Below are 22,117 nucleotides of genomic sequence, written 5' to 3'. Positions count from 1 at the left end.
TTACTTAAGAATAAAGAATATACTATTTTTAGAATTTTTTAAAGAAAAATATTATTTCAAAAAATAAGGAAACGCAATTAATCATGCAACACTTTCTTGCTTTCTCTTTTCGTAGCTGGTGTTGTGAGATCCAACAACGCCTTGCATTCAAGAAAAAAAAAAGAGGAGGTTTAGTGCATGGCATAGTAAGCAAATTAAGTGAATCACTTGCATGGAGGCACATAGCTTTTCCTGATTCAATTGCTTATCTACTTTAAACAACTAATTACTCAACCGAATTCAATACTTTTCTGGGAAAGCATAGAAGAAGATAACAAATTAATTATTAATTATAATGGAAAAGCACGGTGACGGTGAAGGTTTGATTTTTTTAGTTAAACATTGACCACAATCTTGACTTGACTGCCCCAAAAAGTTTGTTTGCTTGTCTCAAATCAAGAGAAATTGAAAAAGTATGGTCTATATATGTTTGGTGGCCATGGAAACGGGTGGGGGCGGATTTCACCATTTCCCTTTATTTCTCCAACCTGCTTCTCTAAACTTGTTTAATATTGCAACATTTTAATACTATTAAATTCCAACTAAATAAAGGTCAACAACAAATTCAAAGCAGCGAAAATAATAAATAAATAGATAAATAACAAAATTTTTGAAATACATAGAAAAATCTAAATTCTAAACATTAACATAGATCTATATAAAATAAATTACACTTATTTCACTTGAGATGAATGTTTATCACGCTTACATTTTTTTTTTTCTAAAATCACTTTTTTTTTGTTTTCTCTCAACAAATGATGTTAATTTTTTTTTAAAATGTCCTAAGAACTCTTATCATTCTCCCGAAAACTCTTTCAAAAATAGAACACAATAATATAGCGCACATCAGAGAAGAGAGTATCCCCTTTATAATATAATAAGAGAGGTCCCCTGTGTCCTTTCTTTATAGATGGAGCAATCTTCGCTCGACAGTTCGAAAGTGAATCAGTACAAACCCACGTGATCCATATTCACTTACGTACCACGCGTGCTTCGTCGTACAATTCTTAGTCCTATTTCACCGGCTTACAAATTTACTCCTAGTCCAAGTTCACATTGGGTTTTACGTCCGAAAACACCTTCAACTAGTTCCTCACCTAACTTGTCAATTTCGTTGCCTTCACCAACCACAAAACTTCATCGTTTTTGCCTCCTCCAATGCTTTCTACGGCCTCTTCCAGTGCTACGACGACCTTGCTAACAACTGATGCTCTAGTTGTGTGTCACGTGTGGTCACCTAGCTTGACACCCTCTACAAATCACATACCTAATTCTTGTTAACGTTGACAGTGTTAGTGGGTCAGAGAGTCGTAGTGTAATGGATGGTAAAACAAAATAAAAATCTTGTGTATGATAACAAAAAGAATAAGATTGAGTGTAATTTAATTTATTCATTTATATATATATATATATATATTATTTATATTTATATTTATAGACACACACCTAACAAAATTATAACAGTCAAAGCCTCATACACTTTATGCAAAAACAACAACAGCAAAAACAAAGTAGCAATACATAGATGACAGGCCACAAGAAATATAATCATTTTGAAATCCATCTTTCATCCTCTGCAATTTTAGTTATTGAGGAACTGGGAGTGCTTTAGGTAAAGGTTTATGAGCATCAATTGAACTCCAACTTGCAATCAACGGATATTATTGGAGTAGAACTACTAATACTGCCGTTTCCTTCACCAATAGCTTTGTTAATAAAATGGAGCAGAACATCATAAAGTTCTTCCCCATCTCTCCAAGCATGTACCTCTGCCTTTATGAGATTAGAGTTTTCAGATACTAAATCACACAATGGAAAATTCTTTCTTGGCATCAGATAATCCCTATCTTTGAGCTTCAAACTAGGGCAAAAGTCTACACTTCCATCTCCAAGATAGATGAATTTCTTTCCTGCAGCATCAACCGAATTTTGGATCCTTTCTATGATCATTCCCTATATGTCATTAGGAAAAGTGTCAATGGAAGAGACTTTTTTGGTACACTAGTTAAAAAATTTGAACCCTTGCCAGTAATATATTAATTAAATTTTGTCAGTAGATTTTGGTGAAAAGATATCATAGACACTAATCTATGAAACATAATTTTGCCTTTACGTTGTTGGGATCCCTTGGATTATGGCTTATATGAATATATGACATACACCAGAAAAGTGCATATAATAATTGAATATCGTCAAAAGAAAATTTGACCAGAGCTAATTCCAATGACAGCCTCTTGCTCATTGGCTCATCAACAACAAATTAAGGCCAATTTATTACTAGTACAATTTAACGTAAAAGAATTATTTTAAACAAAGATAATTACATTTTTAATTTTTTATACGTTTGTTTTAGTTTTTTTAAAAATAATTAGAACCTGAAAAATATTAAATTTAATTAATAATAAAAGTTATTTTTCATAGTTTCTCATGAATCATCTATTTTTTAAGTGGTTTTTATTATTGTAAACAAACACAAATTAGTTTCAACTTTTTTCGAAATCTCCAAAAATAATCGCTACATTATTTTAAATTTAAAATACTTTTTTTTAATATAGAAACAGTAAATAAACTAAATATAGTTCATAAAAGTGATTAAGTATATAGAAAGAATAAATGCGAGAATTCATTATTGGGTTATAAATAAAGAGATTGTTGGAGTTAGTGCAGTTGCCTTGCAGATGTTTGGTGGGCAGGGATTTTTGCATCCATGAGAACATTTTAGAAAATCATGGTAGGGGGAAATTCGGAGTCTCCCTTCTTCATTAACATAACTGGGGTTTGCAATAACCTCCGAGAAACAATTCCACACCCCATGATGCTTCAAAATTGTTTCAATGAAAAATATATTTGCGTCGCTCACAATCTTCAGCTCACACCTGAATATAATCCTATCTTAGACTTAGCATCATTATGAAGGAAAATAAAATTAAGTACTATATATATATATATATATATATTAACCATTTTGTCACATGGGTCAGTTCGGTTAGGAGGAAAAAACAATAAATTTATGGGAGTGAATGAAATTTCATATTTAGAAAATCTACCATGATACTTGTTATTACATGTTTGTTTTCAGGTTGAGACATCCAAATTATATTAAAATATTAATTAACATAATTTTAAATAAATAATAACATATTTAGTCTTATGTTAAAGAATTAATTTTTTATCAAAAATTGTTTTTGAGTCGAAATAATTCAAGACACTTTTTGTCAGATAAAATAATTAATATTAAGTTTTATTACTAATTTGTTTTTAGAAAAAACAAGACAAAAAGAAATTATTTTATTTCAAAACTAATTTTGCAAAAATAAATTTAGCAAACACTTATCTAAATACACACTTAATTATTCACCTTTGTTCCTACTATGCTATTAGGCATATCGTACTTGTAATAAAGGGTGAGTGAAAAGAGAAAGGAAAAAGGTATATACCCAAGGGAATATGATGCCTTAATGGCTGGGACAATGCTGGGATGCATTGGAGTCCTGTTCAGAACTTGTACAATGTCTTCAATGGTTTTTCCTTGTGAATGAAGTTCATTCATCATCTTATCCTGTAAAATTTTAGGACAGACAAAAATTATTTCCCTATCCGGGAAGAAATAAGCTTAATTAAGCAAGAAAGGGAATATATACGAATTAGAGAATAACCATCAGAGGGTTCCAAGGCATGTTAGGAAGAAGCTGATAGAACTTTTCAGTTAAACCAAACTCATCAAGAACCCAATTATCACTGTCACACTCGATGATTGTCGAGTCGAAGTCAAAAACCACAACGTTCCCAGCCATTAAAGCTAATCTTGTGATAACTTTATGTATATTAGTCCTGAATGACTTAATGCATGTGAATGTGATCATAAGACATGGATGGGGTGTATTTATAGGCAAAGAATGCAAGCTTGCACGTAAGCATGCTAGATGGAATATTTGGATTCCAAGGAATCTTACGTTGTTATATTGAACTAGGATTGTATTTTAAGGCTATAACATTATTATTTTTTTACTGAATTCTAAGGCCTATAACATAACAAGTGCTATATTTTACAAAGAAAATCATTTAATAAATAATAAATTTCATTTCAAAGTGTTAATGAATTTTAGAGAAAAATATATTTTTATCCTTTAACTTTCCATTAAACGGTTTTGATCCTTATATTTTTCTTTTAAAAAATTGCTACAAACACACTTTTTTGGATACATATTCTTTTAATGATTTACTATCTTAATTTTATAGTTTTCAATAAATTTTAATCAATTAAAAAATATATTTAAAGGAATACATTCTTAGTACTCATCATCTTTAAATGACTTAAATATATTTTTTGCCCATAGCATATTTTTATTTTTGATTCTTATCCTTCTTTTTGTCCATGGAAATTTTATAGTCGTTAAATAGGAGAATTAATGTATACCAATAAGCATGACGGTTGTAATTTTATAATTAATAATAATTAATTACTATAGTCCTTGAGCATGAAAAAATAATAGACCTTTACAAATTTAATTACTATTAAGCTAATTGTTGTACACGTTAACAAAAAGTTTATGCATAAAAATATATATAAAAGATTTATATGTAAAAATACATTTGACTTCTATTAAACAATCACTATTTGCATTTACTAATAATGTTTTTGGATAACACAACAATAAATTTTACTTCACAAAATTATGGTGATACCATAAAAAAAATAACTTTTTGTTGTTTTCTCATCATCATGAATCTAATCCAAACACATTATAAATGAATAAACAACAACAAAAAATCCACTATAAATGAAAATTAAACTTATAATAGTCATTTTTGATAAATAAAATAACATTAGATATCCAACTCGGTCAATCAAGATATATGAATTATTATAGATTTACTTATACAAGTTTTTAATTTTGATTGATAAAAAAGTAAGATGTGATGATGTTAACTAAAATTAAAAAATGAATAATAATAATAATAATAATAGAGCAAATTTTATATTTATATATCCTAAATATGAATAATTTTAAGAGTTTAATGATATACTAAGTGTAAAATTTATTTTACATTCTCATTCAATTATAAATCATACCTTTTTTACAGGCATGTTAATTATTAATTTATTAGTTTTTATAGGGTATAAAACTATTTCTTCCTTCCCCTTCTCCCTTCAATCACAAAATCAGAGCTTGATATGATATTTAAGGTGATGTTTTTGTACCAGCTATAGCAAGAGTTGCAACCAACAACATATCCCAGTATCTAGTATCTACCATGGCAACAAGAAGTAACTTATTCCATAACAAAAGTTAGTCAACTTCTCAGCATGTCCAAGTCCAACTCCAAACAAGTAACTCTCAATAAACAGAAAACTAATTTATGCTGTAAGCACACCATGCCCCTATCACCTGATCCCCAAACAAACACCACTGTCTAATTTCTAAAGTGAACCAACTTGTATCCAATCTTAAAAGTTACGTGAAAGCTAAAAGCTTTCATTTCACCGTCTAATTAATTAGCCTTCTCAAATTGCAAAAGATAAGTTTCAACACGTGATACACTAGTGAAACTTACTTGAACTGGAAATATATTTTCAAAAGTGTTGTTAGCACACTGTTCCTATAAACGAGTATAACGTGCAAGGCATAATATTAACTATCCGGGTCGCATTGATTGATGTGATAACTAGATTTTTAATTCATTCCTTCATAAACTGATTAAAATGTATTGGCGGTTAGTGTTAAATTTGTTGATATTTCAAAGACATTAAAGTAAATTTGTTGATATTTCAACGATATTAAATGCTTTTATTTTTATTTAATATTTTCTTTTTTCTACCTGATACGAAATGTTCATAAATTTTCAATATTTTATTTTTATTAGAAGACTCAAATTCAAAATCTTCAAATTTTCTTTATGAAATAATAAGAAATTTTGTAAATATTAGGTAAAAAAAAAATTTCTTACCAAAACAAACCTTGTTCCCATAATTTTAGTTTCCCAGTCCCCATCCTCTTTATCCGTCTGTGTTCTCTCCACCACACAGTCTTCTCTCTCCTTATTTATTTGTATTCATTATTCATGAATGCCACCTAGTCACTTAGTACTGCCGTGAAGTACATGCATTTTCTCCCACGTAAGCATATTCGTATTAATTATAAAATATGAGTATTAGAGTTAAAGAGTGACCTAAGCATTTTTCTTAGATCCAATGAACACATTTACTAACACCAACGATTCCTTGGAGTTGGATGCAACTGCAACACCATGGTTGCCTCGTTGCTTTCATTGTGGTGGAATCAGTTGGGCAATTGTAGTAATGCAATTTATTTATTTTTATATAATTTAAATTAAATTAAATGAGATTTAGATTCATTAAATAGGATGTACAACTTATAAAATTTAGTGATTTAATTTCAACTATTATTTTCGTCTTTTTTAAAAAATATCTAAAAAAATAAGTATTATATTTTATTTCTTAATGTAACGTTAATTTTTCTTTTCTACGAATATTTCTAATAAATATTAATTTAGTTTTTAATATAACATTAATATTATATTCTATATTTATTTAATAACATTCATCTTGTAAAATATTATTTTTTTCATTTATTTATTAACTTTTTTAATAAAACAACCTAAAATTACACCTATTTTAAAACAGAAAATATTAAGAAAAATTATATTTAAAATAATTTGTTGATAATATTATCATATGAATAAATTCCAACATTGGACAGGAAAGGTAATTCTGATTATTATTATTATTTTAAAAAAAAGCAGGTAAGAAAAGGAAAGTAACACTCGAGAAATGTTACATTTTCAAAGATTGAAGTGTCATTATGGCTGACGCGGGCCTCGTGAGTAGATGGTGCAGCTTTCAATGAGCTGAAATTATTTGAGCAGTTTACTCCGAAGATATTTTGTTGATTGGCATCACAGAGATATTCTCCAGGAGATGTTGAGTTTCAAAGATTAGAACCTGCAAATTAAGGAAAAATTAGAGTTAATGAGGAAGTATTATATCGAGGAATCTTCTCAATCACTTCAGATATTCAATTTGATTTATTGTTCATTACACTCTTATATATATATATCTTCCATGGGGAGATTTGTTCAAGTCATGGTAAGGCAAAATTCTTAATCTTCCCTCTTCATTAAAATAAACACGGTTGGTGTTAATCTCTGAGAAGCATTCCCTTATTCCTAAGTGCCTCAAAATTGTCTCGATGAAAAATGTATTTGCATCGCTTACCATCCTCAAATCACACCTGAAAAGCACAAAACGCTACCATATATTTCTTCCTCTCCAAATTGTTTTTTTAAAAAGAAAATACTTGATTGATAGGAAATACAGAGAAAAATAAATTGCGGAAAGAATAAATTAATACCCTAAAGCATGGGCAACTTTGATGGCAGATATCATTCTGGGATGTTATTAACTAGGCGTGTTTTTTTTCTTTTGCTTCCTATTCCTTTTATAGGGGCCAAGATAGCTTATTTTTCACGCTGACTTTGCGCTTAGCACTTGCTTTTGCACTAAGTGCACCTTTGGACTTCCTTGTGGGTTTTCTTTGCGTTAAGCATAAACTTGCCCGCTAAGTGAGGGTACATGCTAAGTCTGGATTGCACGCTAAGCAAATTTTTCAATTCTTCTAACTTTTCTTCAAATTTTTTTTTTCCAGTTTTTGCATCAATCTTCCACTAAATACTTGAAATCTTTTTCTTTTGATTTCTGCTTATAAAAAATTATAAAGATGTTAATTTCTTCATTATTTCATTAAAAAATAATAATAAAGTAAATAAATTATAATCATTATTAACCAAAATAGATTATCAATTTAACTCAAATTCCATAATTATTAGGTATATAGGAATCCTTTCCAGAACTTGCACAATGTCAACTATGGTTTTTCCATAAGAATGAAGCTCCATCATCATCCTATCCTATAAAATCGAAATAGGAAAAAAAAAAGCCTTAGTTGTTAATGTCATACACACAATGCATGTAGGTAATAAGAGATACTTATACAACTAACTTTGAAGAACATAACATTTCAATATTATTGGAATATAAATATGAGATATGAAATCTTATGTCAAATAAAAATGAGAAGGTTGAACATTATATAAGATTAAATAAAATTCATAAATTTAAGTCTTAAAATTTTAAATTAAAATATGATATCAAGATTAATTATATTATTGTTCATGATCCACCAAAAATAAACTCTCAATTGTGTTTTAAAGAAAAAACGAAAATTTGTGAAAAATGAAAAGGTTAAGTTAGCATACCATGAGAGTGTTCCAAGGCATGGTGGGAAGGAGATGATTGAACAAATCGTTGAAACCTAACTCATCAACAACCCAGTTGTCACTCATCAAAAACCACCACAATTCCAGCCATTACAATATTATGGTCAGAAAACGAATGTACAACTGTGTTCTCTTTCTAATTCTCTCTCAAAACAACTTGAATTCACTGCTCAAAGAGAGAAAGTGAATTTATAACTCGCTATATGCATGAAAAGCGGTGAAGCTTCCTAGGAATATTCTGTCTCATTACTTGCCTCGCAATTCTTATATATATTATCATCCCTAATAGATATTGATTGAATTGCATCAGAACCGTTGGATGAGCTGAACTATACGTCGGTTGAATGATCAAAGAACAAAAACGATGTGCTGGGATTTGATTATGATCGTTTTATCATTATCATATCTATAATAACAATGGAATATAAGATTATGCACATTAAAATATACCTTACAACCTATCTATAATAACGAGGTGCCAGAATAAGAACTTCTGAAAGATAAATTTCTTGAAACGATTTAACTTTTGAAATATTTTGTGAAATAAGATTTGACTGCCTAGCATGATCGAATATACCTTTGAATGCATAATTGCTTAACTTGTGCAGATAGATTGGCTTCTTTTGGTTCATTATCATGGATTTAATTGGTGGGAGTCTATATCATTGTTTGTTAGGAACTCCTTAGGTACCAACAAGAGATTTCCTATTATAGGTTTTGTTAGCTTTTTGTCTTGGGTATGGTCTGATCCTTTTGAATTCCTTTTATTTTATTATGATATATATTTTGAGATGGCTCTATTTGGTGTTGTAGAAACTAAGATGGTAACATAGTTAGGATGTCAACTTCTTTTTTATCTTCTTTTGCTTCAAAAAATAACTGCTTGGTTTAATGTTCAAAAAATGATAAAGTTTTAGTAATGGCGGATAGGATGAGGTGTTGGGAAATTGAGGAGAGTAAAATAAGTCATGAGACAATCAAATTTTTAATGTTTAGATTTATTGGTTTTTTTTTCATTTACATTATATTTAATTTTTTTACTTCTATTGTGAGATTTCAACTTAGACTTTATTCCAACATGAGGACCTTACCTCCATTGTCTATTACATGGTCTCTGTTCTCTGGAAGCAGTGGAAACCATTTATGAACCGTACACATGAGGTACCACAATTGCAAGCAGCACAGCAAAAGCAAAAATCATAGCAAGCACAGACACGAATCAAAGGCAAAGGAGGATGGTGACGTGGTAGGATGTTATTGGTTTCCAAAGATCACCTTGTCTTCTATTTTTATAATTCTGTTATGAGCAAATCTTTTCGGTTATGTCCTATAATCAGAATTAATAAGAATGCTGTTGGTAATAAAACTTTATATAAAAAAATCATGAAAGAATTAATAAGAATGCTGTTGATACTAAAACTTTATATAAAAAAATCATGAAAGAAAAAGTAAGGAGAGAAATATTGTTAGAAATAATTTAAGTCTCACATCTGATAATAATATAATCATATTAGATTTTATAAGTACACTCTCATCCCTTAAACTAATTTTTGGTGTTGAGTTAAGCCTCTCACATTATTCATTTTAAGATGATATCAGATTAAAAAAGCAACCCTTATTTCTTAAATTAATTTTTGAAATTGAATTAGGTTAAAAACTCACTTTCTAAAAAATATAATTAGAAATTCCTTCTCTTAATCTTCCTTTTCTAGAGGATTTTTAGTTCTCGAATTCTAGCAGCATGACAGTTCAATCTCTCTGAAGATTCCGCCTCTGATGTTACCATCACGCTCTTCATACTAGAATTTGTCATCTACAAATGTCTGCCAACTGGTTGCCGACGCCGTGCAACACAAACTTGAACCCCTTCATCTCTTTCTTCCTTATAAAATTGACTTACCGTCTGTTGAACTTAGCTGCAATTAAAACTCTTGTGGCGTTGGAATTGGATTCCTTGAGTCTGAAAGCTTTTTCCTCTTGTTGATCTTCCCTCGCTTAAATTCCTGGGTTTGTACTATGTTTCTTTCTCACTTATCAGAATATAGACTTCTTGCGGACCTTCTTTCTGGGTGTCCTAATCTTGAGGACATGGTGGACGGTGCTAATATATTGTTTAAAAGCTATGCAAATGAAGCAAAATTTTAAAAAATTACCCAAATTAGTCAGTGTGGTTATGGATAAAGGTCTTATTCCATTGGAAGTTGTTTGTAATGTTCAGGTCCTGCGCATCAATTGGGTACTGTATACTTGATTTGATTGCCATTTCTTTTCATCTTTCAATGAAAATGGGGATTTCTAATATCTTGTTGATGGGATGCACCTCTTACATATGAATTTCAAAGTGAAAATTATTGAAGACTTGATTCCCCAATTTCGCAATTTAATCCTCATTGAATTGCGTGAGGCAGGATGATTAGGTTATGTGTAGCATATCCATCCTCGTATTCTAACGTAAAAATAATATTTGTATTTCATCTCATAGTTATATCAGAGTTATATGGATAACAATTTTTATTTTTATTTTCGAATTGGATATTTACATACCCATTTTAGTATCATTAACTCTCGTTTCAGTTAGGTATAAAGTTAATAATAATAAATTTATAAAAAATTAATTAAAATAATTACTACAATTTTAATAAAAAAATTATTATTAAATAATTTAAACTTAAACAAATATACCATTGATTTATTTAAACTTAAGTGATAAATAAATAAAATTATAAAAATAATCATTCAACATAACAATTAATAAAATTAATATTCTAATTATTTAACAAAAATTCAAATTAAAAATTTAGTGTTTTCACTCTCTTATAGTAATATTACTAGAGATTAAAGATTTAGAATATTAATCATAAAAAATAAAATATAATTATTTTTCAATAAATTATTATATATATTGCTCATTGAAAGTAAAATGATATTAATGTTAAAAGGAAAACAGATATAAAAAAAATTAAGAGGACCTTATAATTTTAAGAGACAAATTTTCATTTAAACAAAACAACTTATGATAAGAAAAGGGTAAAATTTAAAATAAAAAAAACATTTACAGATGTTACAAAGAAAAGAACTTATGAACTTATGATAGAAAAAGGTAGAATTCGAGAAAAAAAAAATTACAGATGTTACAAAGAAAAAAATTACAGATGTTACAAAGAAAAGAAGAAGAAATGCTCCATTAACTGGTAAATCACATTAATCTGCATATACTCTGTCATCTCTAGGTGGAGGTGTTTAAAGTGATCAAGTATTGTCCGAAACTTCAAAATCTTGTCAGGTTTGCTAAGTTTAAAGCCTCCAAGGGTGTTTTTTTTTTTTTTTTATGTTTACTAATTTTACGCCGTGTATATTGCTAAACAGGCTACGGCTGATTCTGGTTACGATGATGATGGTGTTCCTAGATGCATTTTATCGCACCTTAAAACATGCTCTGTTAATAATTATGGTGGCTCTGAAACAGAGTTTGAATTTGTAAGATATATCATGTAGAATGGAAGAGTGTTACAGGAAAAGGCTTAAAATGATATAAATAACACTTTTACCTTAAAAAAGGTATAAATAATATTCTTACTATGTATTAATTATATTAAATTATGATTGATGTATACGCATAATTTTTTATTTAATATGCTCAAATTTATGCTAAAAATCGTTTTGATTCATATTGAAAATATCACCATCAAATTATAATGATTACTCAAAAGGTAATTTGGTATAAAATTAAAAAGCAAATAAATCATAGAGAAATCATCTGTTATAGTTAATTAATTGTGTATTTAATCAATTAACTAAATTAATCTAATATAATAATAATAATGTTATCGATAACAATAATTTATTATCTATCGTAAAAATTTTGTTTTTCAATTCTCACATCACCATGTATGATGTATCATTGCTATTTCATTATCTTTTCTGAAAATATTTTTTATTTTATTATCTTTTTAATGATTAATAAAAGAATTTTTTTTGTTTTTTTTTTAAGATCACATGTATCATTCAAATTTCAAAGAGATGAGGGGTGTGTAAGATCCAACCCAACCCAACTCTATGACTCGGCCCGACACTTCCCACTTTAACGTGTTGTTCATAAGATTAAACAAATGTAGTCTAAATTTAAGATTTCAATAAACCCACAAAATAAAAACTGTAATTTATAGGCATAAAAGCTAAAGGAATAATACTGTAGCGAACTGATCTTTCCTCAAGTTTCCAATATTGAAAACTTTAGAAAAGGTTAACCCAGAATCAAAACAAGTAATAAAAATTAATAAGCTACTAGAATATTGGCTAATAAACTAAAAAAAATATTTATTATAAAAATAAATAAACAGTATCATTTTATGCATCTCAATAAAAAAATTATCCTTTTAATTCCTTAGTTAATATCTAAAAACACTTATTAGCATTTGACATGAAAAAAAAAAAAAACTAGCTATCTTTGAGGTAGATGAGATATCCAAAGATATTAAAGGGGTCTTATCGGTGAGCTAGTAGAACTTGAGGAAAAGGCTCTCGTATAGTCTCCAACTTGCAATCAGCAGAAATGTTCTGAGCACTTTCTCCCAAAGAAATTTTGTTGATTAGCTGCAGCGAAATTCGTTCCAGTTCTTCTCCATCGCTCCATTCATGAATTTCAGCTTTAATGAGCAAAGGGTCTTTGCATATTAACTCCCATACAGGAAAATTCTTTCTTGGCATCACAAAATCTTTGTCTTTTAGCCTCAGGCTTGGGCAATAGTCCCCACTACCATCCCCAAGATATATGACCCTCTTTTTTTCTCCTGAAGATATTGAGTCTTGGATTTTCTCTATGATTTCACCCTGTAGGGGGAAAAAGAATAATCTCAACCACTGTAGCAATCTTCAATTCATAGACTATAATAAGTGTATATGGCAAAACATTTAAGTTAGTTTTTAATTTATTTGACTAAGTTAAAAATGTATAATTATATTTTGGTAAAGAATTTATTTTTAAGTAGTCTAAAGCATTCTGATCATGTTTCATTTTCTCTATTTTATCATTATTTTTTCTTTTATATTATTTTAACGATTTTATCAAAAAAATTAAATTTTATCGGTTAACTTATCAAGTTTCAATTTTTTGCTGGTTGATACACAAATTTTGTGAATGGAATATTGTCTAGAGTCTTCGATCCTCAACATCGGTCGAAATTATTATATAATTTCTACTACTTAAAACTTAATGTAAGATCTTGAGGGCACAAATCAAAGGCCTAAACAAGGTTAGGAATTTCGATTGGTTTGACATTTCTTTTTAAAGCAAAACTCTGGAGACTTTTTTGTTTTTGTAAGACAAACTCTGGAGACTTTGGTGTATGGTCAACCATTCAGGTCAGGACTTATGAATGAACTCATTGAATCCAGTGACAGTGAGCACCCATGTTCTTAAGTATTGTTTAGTGTGAAGTTTGGAACTAAATTTTGCATGAATCTAAGTGATAGTTTTTAATATTTTACAAGGACTTATGAAATAATAGACCTTGCACATGTTTGGAGGACACAGAGTGCATCCATGGGGAGAATTGTTGAAGTCATGGTAAGGTAAAATTCGTAGCCTTTCCTCTCCATTAATATAACCCGGGTTAGTGTTGATCTCTGAGAAGCATTCCTTTATTTTTAAGTGCTTTAAAATTGTTTCGATGAAGAACGTATTTGCATCGCTTACAATCCTCAAATCACACCTGAAAATCACAAAATGCTACCATATATTTCTTCCTCCCCAAAGTAATTATAAAAAGTAAAAAAAAAAAAAAATCTATATGAAAACCGAAGGAAAAAGAAATTAAGGAAAGAGAAACATAACATACCCTAAAGCATGTGCTGCTTTAATGGCGTGGATTATTCTGGGGTGTATAGGAATCCTCTGAAGAACTTGCACAATGTCCTCAATGGTTTTTCCATGGGAATGAAGCTCCATCATCATCTTATCCTATTAAAGCCAAAACCAAACCAAAATGCAAATAATAAGAAACTAAAAAAAATGTTGTGAAGTGTCAATGACACATTCTTTCTAATACATTTTTTATTGTTATGTAGAGCTTATTGAAAGTAACATCATTATGATTTTTTAACCAAAAGGGAGACCATTCAAATAGACAAATGTGGGCATGATCTCAATGAGGTTGACACTATCAACATGATGCCTATTAGAAGAATCCCAAGAAATTCATTAAAATAAAACAAAGACAAATACAAAATCATGGGAGAACATGCACCAAACCCATGAAGAAACAAACTATTTGAACATATAATTTGGAAGACCAATTTTATTCCTATAGAACTCGGTTGAAACAAAATGTGGGATACAATCCCACAAAAAAAACCTGTAATCAAATTAGCATGAAAAGACTAACAAATCATTATGAAAATTTCATTTAATATCATGAGACTCACAAAATTTTGCTTTATGTAATAAATTTTAACTAACAAAAAAAATTGTATAAAAGGATGTGTTATACAGTGTGACTTGACATCTTTAAATATGTTTTCTTGAAAAGAAAAGAAAAAAAAATAGGGCATAGAACAACTGACAATGAGAAACATATATTTGAAGCAAATCAAAAGCTTACCATGAGAGTGTTCCAAGGCATTGTGGGAAGGAGCCGATTGAACAATTCATTGAAACCCAACTCGTCAACAACCCAGTTATCACTGTCACAGTCGACGATGGTCTTGTCGAAGTCAAAAACCACTACAATTTCAGCCATTGTAGTTACAAATTAAGCGAATGTACAAGATAAAATGGCAATGCTCCAAGAATCAGATTCTTATCGGGTGTCTCCTACTGCTCTCAAAATCGTGTCTTTCTTGGATTCAATATCCAGAGAGAAGATTGAAGGGTATTTATAGTGATCGTGAAGCCTAACAAACCCAAAAGGTATAGATTCCATCGAATATTTATTGTTATTCCTAATGGAGATTGATGGGTATTTATAGTGATCGTGGCTTTCTTTTGTTATTTTATTCTGGTTTATTATCTACACACTTGGATATCATCACGTTACTCCCAGCCCAACTGATGGAAATCTCACCTCAATTTAGATTCTGCTTTGTATTCTTCGCCTTGTTTGTTGTTTTGCAAATAAAGACACCAATCTATCAAGCTACAGCTCATAATTAATTTATTTGTTTATCTTTATATTATAAATAAATTCCATGTTTTACTCTAGTCCGTAGACAATTCTTCTGTCTTATAAATTTTTATGTCAAATTGAATTAATATTTTTAATTAATTATTCAATCAATATTTCAATTTCCTACATTAATATCAAATATAATAAAATTACAAATCATTACTAAAATAACACTTTATCTGTGCCAAAAAAATAACACTTTATTAATTATCTCTCTAATATATTGGTGAAATTTACCTTATGTTATAAAATTCAACAATCAATTTTAAATAAGAGGACTTTTAGGAATTCTATTCTCTTTGTTGATAAGTCGTTTTTTTTTTAAATTAATCCCTAATTTTTAAAGGTTTTCTCTATCGACCAAATGTTATATGGTTAGTTTTTAGCTTCTTGTTAGCAGAGAAATTCAAGCCTACAATCTCTTTCCCTTATATTATTTCTTCACCATTAAATCAACCTTATAACTCCATAATTTTTAAAAGTTTTAAAATGTTCCCTTATTTAATTAATGTCATATTTATCCTTTTGAAATGCTTGTCATTTTTTACTTTAGGAATGATTTTGAACCATTTTTTATTGAGTTAACATGAAATTTATCCTATTATATTTACATGTATGAAAACTATGAAAATAAATTAATGTTTGAAACAAAAATAGACATAAATGAGGTGAAAATTGCATGGAAAAAAATAGCCTAATGAGCAAGAAGAGGAAAGGATATGATTAAAATTTTCAGGTTTCGATTATTCATGAAATTCACTTTTCATATAATTTTTATCATGTTTATATCATTTTTTCTCAACGTTAGTTGGTTTTCATAATTTTTATATAAATGAATCAAATGAAAAACAATTTATACATCTTAAAATCAATAAAAAAAAAAAAGGTTTACAATCTTGCCCGATAATTGAAAACGATAAATTCAAAATAAAAACATAATAATTGTTTTTTTTCTCATAGGATTTAAGGTGTGTTGGGACATGAGATTTAAGCATGTGGTGTGCTATGCAAATTCAAAACACACAATTGAGCCTGTTGCGGGGCCGAACACCTATCTAGCATTTTTATAGTAATGAGATAGAAGCTTTTAAAACAATAGTGCAAAGGAATTGATATTGCAAATGTGTCACATGTGGAGAAAGGGGGACCAATGTCTGAACTTCTTAGCCAAAATGGGAGCATTTTTTTGTTTAGCTTGATGAGGCCCATAGAGATATAAATCACCTGTTGTTAGTTGATGCCATGGGTTCAGCTTTTCCACATAACTAGTGTTTTTTGTCTCTTTTTTCTTCCTTACCTCTTGTATTAAAAATAAATTTTTCTTAATGGCTTATTTCTATAAATTTACCTAATCCAACTTAAGTTCATTCACAAATATTGAAATTGAAATTTAATAAATTAGGTTATATGTCTAATTTCTTTGATTAAAGTCCAACCCTTAGAAGTAACCCCAATGCTTTAATCTCTTAGAGTATAAGAGGATTGATTTAAACATTAAATTTAGAAATCCACAATAGCACATACATCAATAAGTTCTATATATTCTGTTGCAAAAAAAAAAGTTTTATATATTTCTAGATTCATCTCAATATAAAGCAAACTAGCTCAAGATCAATTACATTTACAAAGATTTCTAATTATAAACACATGCAACTTGAAATCATTCAACTAATGACAAATCAATAAGGAGCATTAAGAACATATAATATCACTCAGTAGCATGAATAAAACTTGTATAACAAAGGATTCTCGTAGAGTTAATATCTGCAACATTAAGGAATTTAACATAACAAGAGTAAAAAAATAGAATTATAGAGGAGATGATGTTGGAGGTGAGTGGCTACATTGAATAGAAAAGTTAATTTCTTAATTAAGCATCATCATCTTCTATGTCAAACGCCACTTTGAAAAGAATAATCGACACTACACACATCATGCCTCCTCCTTTCGCTCAGTATCTGTTTTGGCGTTTTCTCTTTCGGTATGAAATGATGTGGATTTTAGTTAGTTGAAGTGGGGTGCAATTTACTAATAAAATCGCAGTCTGGCTATTTATTCTTTGCCATAAGCCTTTACATACACACACGTAATATATTCGTTCAATTTAGATAAGCTTAAAAACTTGACAAGAGGAATATCTCCATTTTTCGTTCACATGGGGAGCAGATAAAACCCATCAATCAACTCCAAGCATCTTGTTTATGTTATCTCTTATCCTTATTGATTTGATTCATATTTTGGAAACAGAGAAAGGCTTGTAATACATTTTCTATTTCACCTTTTTAAATATTTTCTTTATTACGGAATAAACTTTCTTAAATTCACAATTTTTTTATAAGTCTCACTTTTTATTTAATAAATTTTATTCATAATTTTTAATAAATATTAACTAATAATAAAAAGTGGGTTAAAAAATTGTGTTTAATAGTGCATTGCTATTGGAATTTGAGGTACTCAATAGTGGCAGCGCAATTGCATACAGATATATAGATAGATAGGATTAAATGTATGCATATTAGGAAAAGTTGGGTCTAGAGGATGTGTGCTGTCCTATTTTATTCAACAAATCCTGCTAATTTAACAACAGGGCAAAGTAGGACAAGACTAAAGAAAATTCTGTGCATTGCCACTTTATTTTCCTGTGGATTAGCACATGTCCATTTAAAAAATGGACCATTCTGGTGCATGTTGAGAGTTAGTGTTCGTATTTTTAATTTGATATTATATACTATTTTCTTGCACAACATAGACCCCAATTTGGCGTTCAATGCAGGCCCTAACATTTAGCAATTAGTAGTACTACCAACACATATGAGCATAACAAAGATCTTAGGCAGAAGTTAAGCATTCGAACTGCATTTACAAAACAAACATAATACCAAAAAAAAAAAAACTGTTAGGTATAAATATGTATGTATAAGGTCAAATCTATTATATTATTAATTTTATGAAGGAATTATTCTTTATTTTATTATCATATTTATTATTTTATTAAATTGTTAATTTGACAAGTCGGTTTGTTATCATGACAGAGATTATAATTATGAAAAATAAATCTTTTATAAGTTTAATCTAAACTATTTTTGATAGTATGATTATTGTAAATATAGTATCAATAATTTAGATAGATCAATATATATGTAATGATATTTATTGGATAAAGATTAACATATTTTATTTATTAGATTGCATATATAGATGATGAATATGTGGATGTCATTATTGAACTAGTTTAATTGAGAATTTCTAATAATTAACACTGTCTTATATTTCAATAAGAAGTTCTCAATAAAAAATATAATAATCTTTATTGACATGAGATTATTATAATAATTAACAAAATATTTTTTATATTTTAAATTCAGACACTTCATGCCTTAGAGCACTAGTTGGATGAATATTGGATATAATTAAATACTTATAAAATTAATGATTAATGAAGAAAGAATCCATCAATCATAGGTTGAGTTTGAGATCTATAATAGAATTAAGTTGTTAGCCAAGACAATTGAATAAATGAAGAAAATAATTTCTTACATCATTCATTAATTCAATATGTTAGCTAGTTTGATAATAATATTATATTTTAGAGTTAATTTTGAGCTATAAATAATGAAAGAAAATATTATATTTTTCTTGTAGTTCTAAAAGGTAAATGATGTTACTTCATGCTATCATAACATTAAAAAATGTTGTTAGACGTCTATCTTGATTAATAAATAAATAAATTATGAATAATTTATTACTAGTTTAGTATTGAACTTATGAAATCAGGTACAAATTAGTGTTTCAATCTTTATAAAAAAATAATTTATTTGATAATTAAATTAGAGAATTTAATTTAATAAAATAAATATTTTAGTGAAATATTATTATATTTTTTGCTACCACCAAGATTATAATTATTATAAAAAAGGAAATATTATTTTATAGCTGTTTATAAAATAAAAATAATATTCTATTACTACGAATAATGTAATTAATTAATTATCATAATTAATGATGTGATTAATTATGAAATATCTTTTTATATCTGAAACTTCTTAATTAATGACGTTGAATGCAGACCCTAGCATTTAGCAAATTAGTATAGTACTACCAACACAGGTGAGCATAACAAAGATCTTGGGGAGGAGTTAAGCATTCAAACTGCATTTACAAAACAAACAGAATATAACACAGAAAAGACCAGGGTATTTGACGTGCCTAAAATACTATTATTGAGTGCTTCATGCAGTTGATCAGCTTCCTTTTTTCTTTTTTACCTATGAACGAACTCAAAATTCATTTGTAAAATTATCTCTGGGTGGACAGTCAACTAATTAATTAATTAATTAATGGTTACATAAACGGGGAAATGTGAAATTTTAAATTATTTATTGACAAAAGAAGTAATAGAAAGATCATATAAACCGTAAATAACTTTTTTATAGTATCCTGTTTATGTACTAACCTGTATTGATATGATTGTAAGGGTTCAGATCTTTCAAATATGTAGTTTTGCATTTGTTATGAGATTCATGTGTGTCAGTGTGTGGTACATTTTATATTTTATATATATAGCTTAACGTTTAATTAATGTTGCTATTGAAAGAATCTTGCTCGGGTTGTTGGACACAAGACAACTGACGGATAGTTTATAGTTATTGAAGGAAACTAATTAAAACGAAATCCTTGGTATTATCTGACTTAAATTGTTTGATCACCTTTCTAAACTGAGTTTGATCATTGTAAAGAATTGCATGATTCAATCAGGACCTTCCAATTTTTCAGCCATCAAATAAGTCTAAGTTGATCAAGAGTGATCATCCATCAAAGTTAAAATATGTTGCTCAACATGATGTGTCTTATGGCGATAAGGACCCCTAGCTATATCACTGTCAATTAAGTCAAAAGAAAAATCAGCTACATATTGTAGATTGGAAGGAAAAGATAGCTTTCTCATTTTAACCAAAGAACAAATTGAACAAGAAGTAGATAGACATGAACCAGAAGGAGAAAGGGGCAATTTATTGTTCAACAACTGAGAACTTTATTAGACAAATTGCCTAGCCTATTATGCCACAATGTTATCCGTTTATTATCAACAGCACAATTAATGGGACAGGAAAGTACAGGTAAAGTAGAATCATCTATAGCAATGCAATTTGAGGTACATGCAACAATCATGTACGTGCAAAAGCAGTACAGTGCCCTTCATGCTCTATGCCCTGAAGTGGAAAAAATTAGTTGTGAAACTGAATAACAAGAATGATGCAATATCACCCTAATATGTAACAAATTGACATGAAGAAAGTCTACCTGATTTTATGCAAGATTAGAGCAGAAGGTAATTGGACAGTACAAACTTGAGACTATAACTCTAAAGAGTTATTTGGGAAAATGATAAAATGATTATGTTAAGGATGATGGAAGCCGAAATGATGTTAAGGATCATGTTATATTTGAGAAAAAATAGGCTGAATAAAGAAACTTGAAGATTAATTGTGTTATGATGTAAACAAGAGAGAAAGAATTGAGAGAAGAGACACGAACTAGAAAACTTCTCATATCATATTAAGACCGAGAAGCTCTGATGTACAAACTTGATATGCCAAAGCGACTAATTAAACTACTTCACAAGCAAAACCTGTTGTTACTTCCATTTCCACAAATCCCACCAGACATGTCTATGTGTGTGTTTGTTTACACGTTTGAGTCTCCATTCCCACTTCCCAGTGAACTTCCAATGTGAATCTATGTTCCTATGGTTATTCATGTTCAATTGAAATGAACTTTATTCAAATACACCCTACTTCAATATATGTAACTCTTCAACAAGGGCAATACAGTATTAACCCGGAGAATAAACAACTTAACATATTTGGATAAGTTTTTCCAGAAATATTTTTTGAAAAAAAAAGAGTTTCTCAAAAAAGTTAAAATTATTTTTCTATTAATTAATTTGTAGATGTTCTCTCATCTCTTAGAAAAATTATATGAAAGAACTTTTATAAATTAATTAATGATTAATTTATAGAGAAGTTTATTTTTATTTTTTTCTTCTTATTATAAAAATATTTCTAAAGAAACTTACCAATGTGAGTGACCCAATGCTTCAGTATATGTAACCCTCTAACTCTGCTACCTTGTATGGCAAAATACTATAAGCCGCGACAATAATTCACCGGCAGAGCTTTCGAGCAAATATGCTATACAAGTCCTAAACGTTAAAACAGTAAAATAAACTCCAAATGACAACAAAAATATTACAATCACTAATAAAAAATAATACTAATAAAGCTGCATACTTAGTACAGTCACACAATATTATATTTATAACGAATTTTCTATTATATGCATCAGGTGCGTGGATAAGTTAAGAGATTACAAATATAATTTTTTATTTATTTTAAAAAATAATTCAATTTATTTGCTAAAAACCATTTAATATATTTAAAGCTTTTTTTACATTTAAAACTGTTTATTGTTTTACTCACTAATTTATATTATTACCTAAGATAAAAAAAATGTAACTATAGTTATCAGTATAATAAGAATTGAAAGCAATACAATGCACAAAGCAAGGGTAATCAGAAATCAGTTGTCCAAACAATGACAAACTTTTCTTAACCATT

The 22,117-nt window shown here is 28.7% G+C and overlaps 2 protein-coding genes and 1 pseudogene across 2 annotated transcripts; all 3 read right to left on the bottom strand.

The window, feature by feature from the left end:
• Positions 1-1,625: 1,625 nt before the first annotated feature.
• On the bottom strand, positions 1,626-3,878 carry LOC100803712 (inorganic pyrophosphatase 2). Its single transcript, XM_026125812.2, is given in 5 exon segments — positions 1,626-1,677; positions 1,679-1,992; positions 2,711-2,915; positions 3,477-3,598; positions 3,696-3,878. Coding segments are annotated over 5 exon segments (831 nt in total). The 5' UTR covers positions 3,834-3,878.
• Positions 3,879-6,996: 3,118 nt separating this feature from the next.
• LOC100795403 (inorganic pyrophosphatase 2-like) lies at positions 6,997-8,428 on the bottom strand (annotated as a pseudogene).
• A 4,201-nt stretch (positions 8,429-12,629) lies between these two features.
• LOC100801052 (inorganic pyrophosphatase 2) lies at positions 12,630-15,192 on the bottom strand. The gene is made up of 4 exons (XM_003546609.5): positions 14,937-15,192; positions 14,175-14,296; positions 13,847-14,048; positions 12,630-13,167 (listed from the first exon to the last, which is right to left on the bottom strand). Exons 1-4 carry the CDS (start codon positions 15,072-15,074, stop codon positions 12,823-12,825), a joined length of 807 nt encoding a protein of 268 aa, XP_003546657.1. The 5' UTR covers positions 15,075-15,192; the 3' UTR covers positions 12,630-12,822.
• Positions 15,193-22,117: the final 6,925 nt, after the last annotated feature.

Source organism: Glycine max, chromosome 15 (genome assembly GCF_000004515.6).
Source record: "Glycine max cultivar Williams 82 chromosome 15, Glycine_max_v4.0, whole genome shotgun sequence".
Taxonomy (NCBI): Eukaryota; Viridiplantae; Streptophyta; class Magnoliopsida; order Fabales; family Fabaceae; genus Glycine; species Glycine max.
The sequence above is the reverse complement of the archived record's forward strand: the minus strand, read 5'-3'. Positions and strand labels throughout refer to the sequence as shown.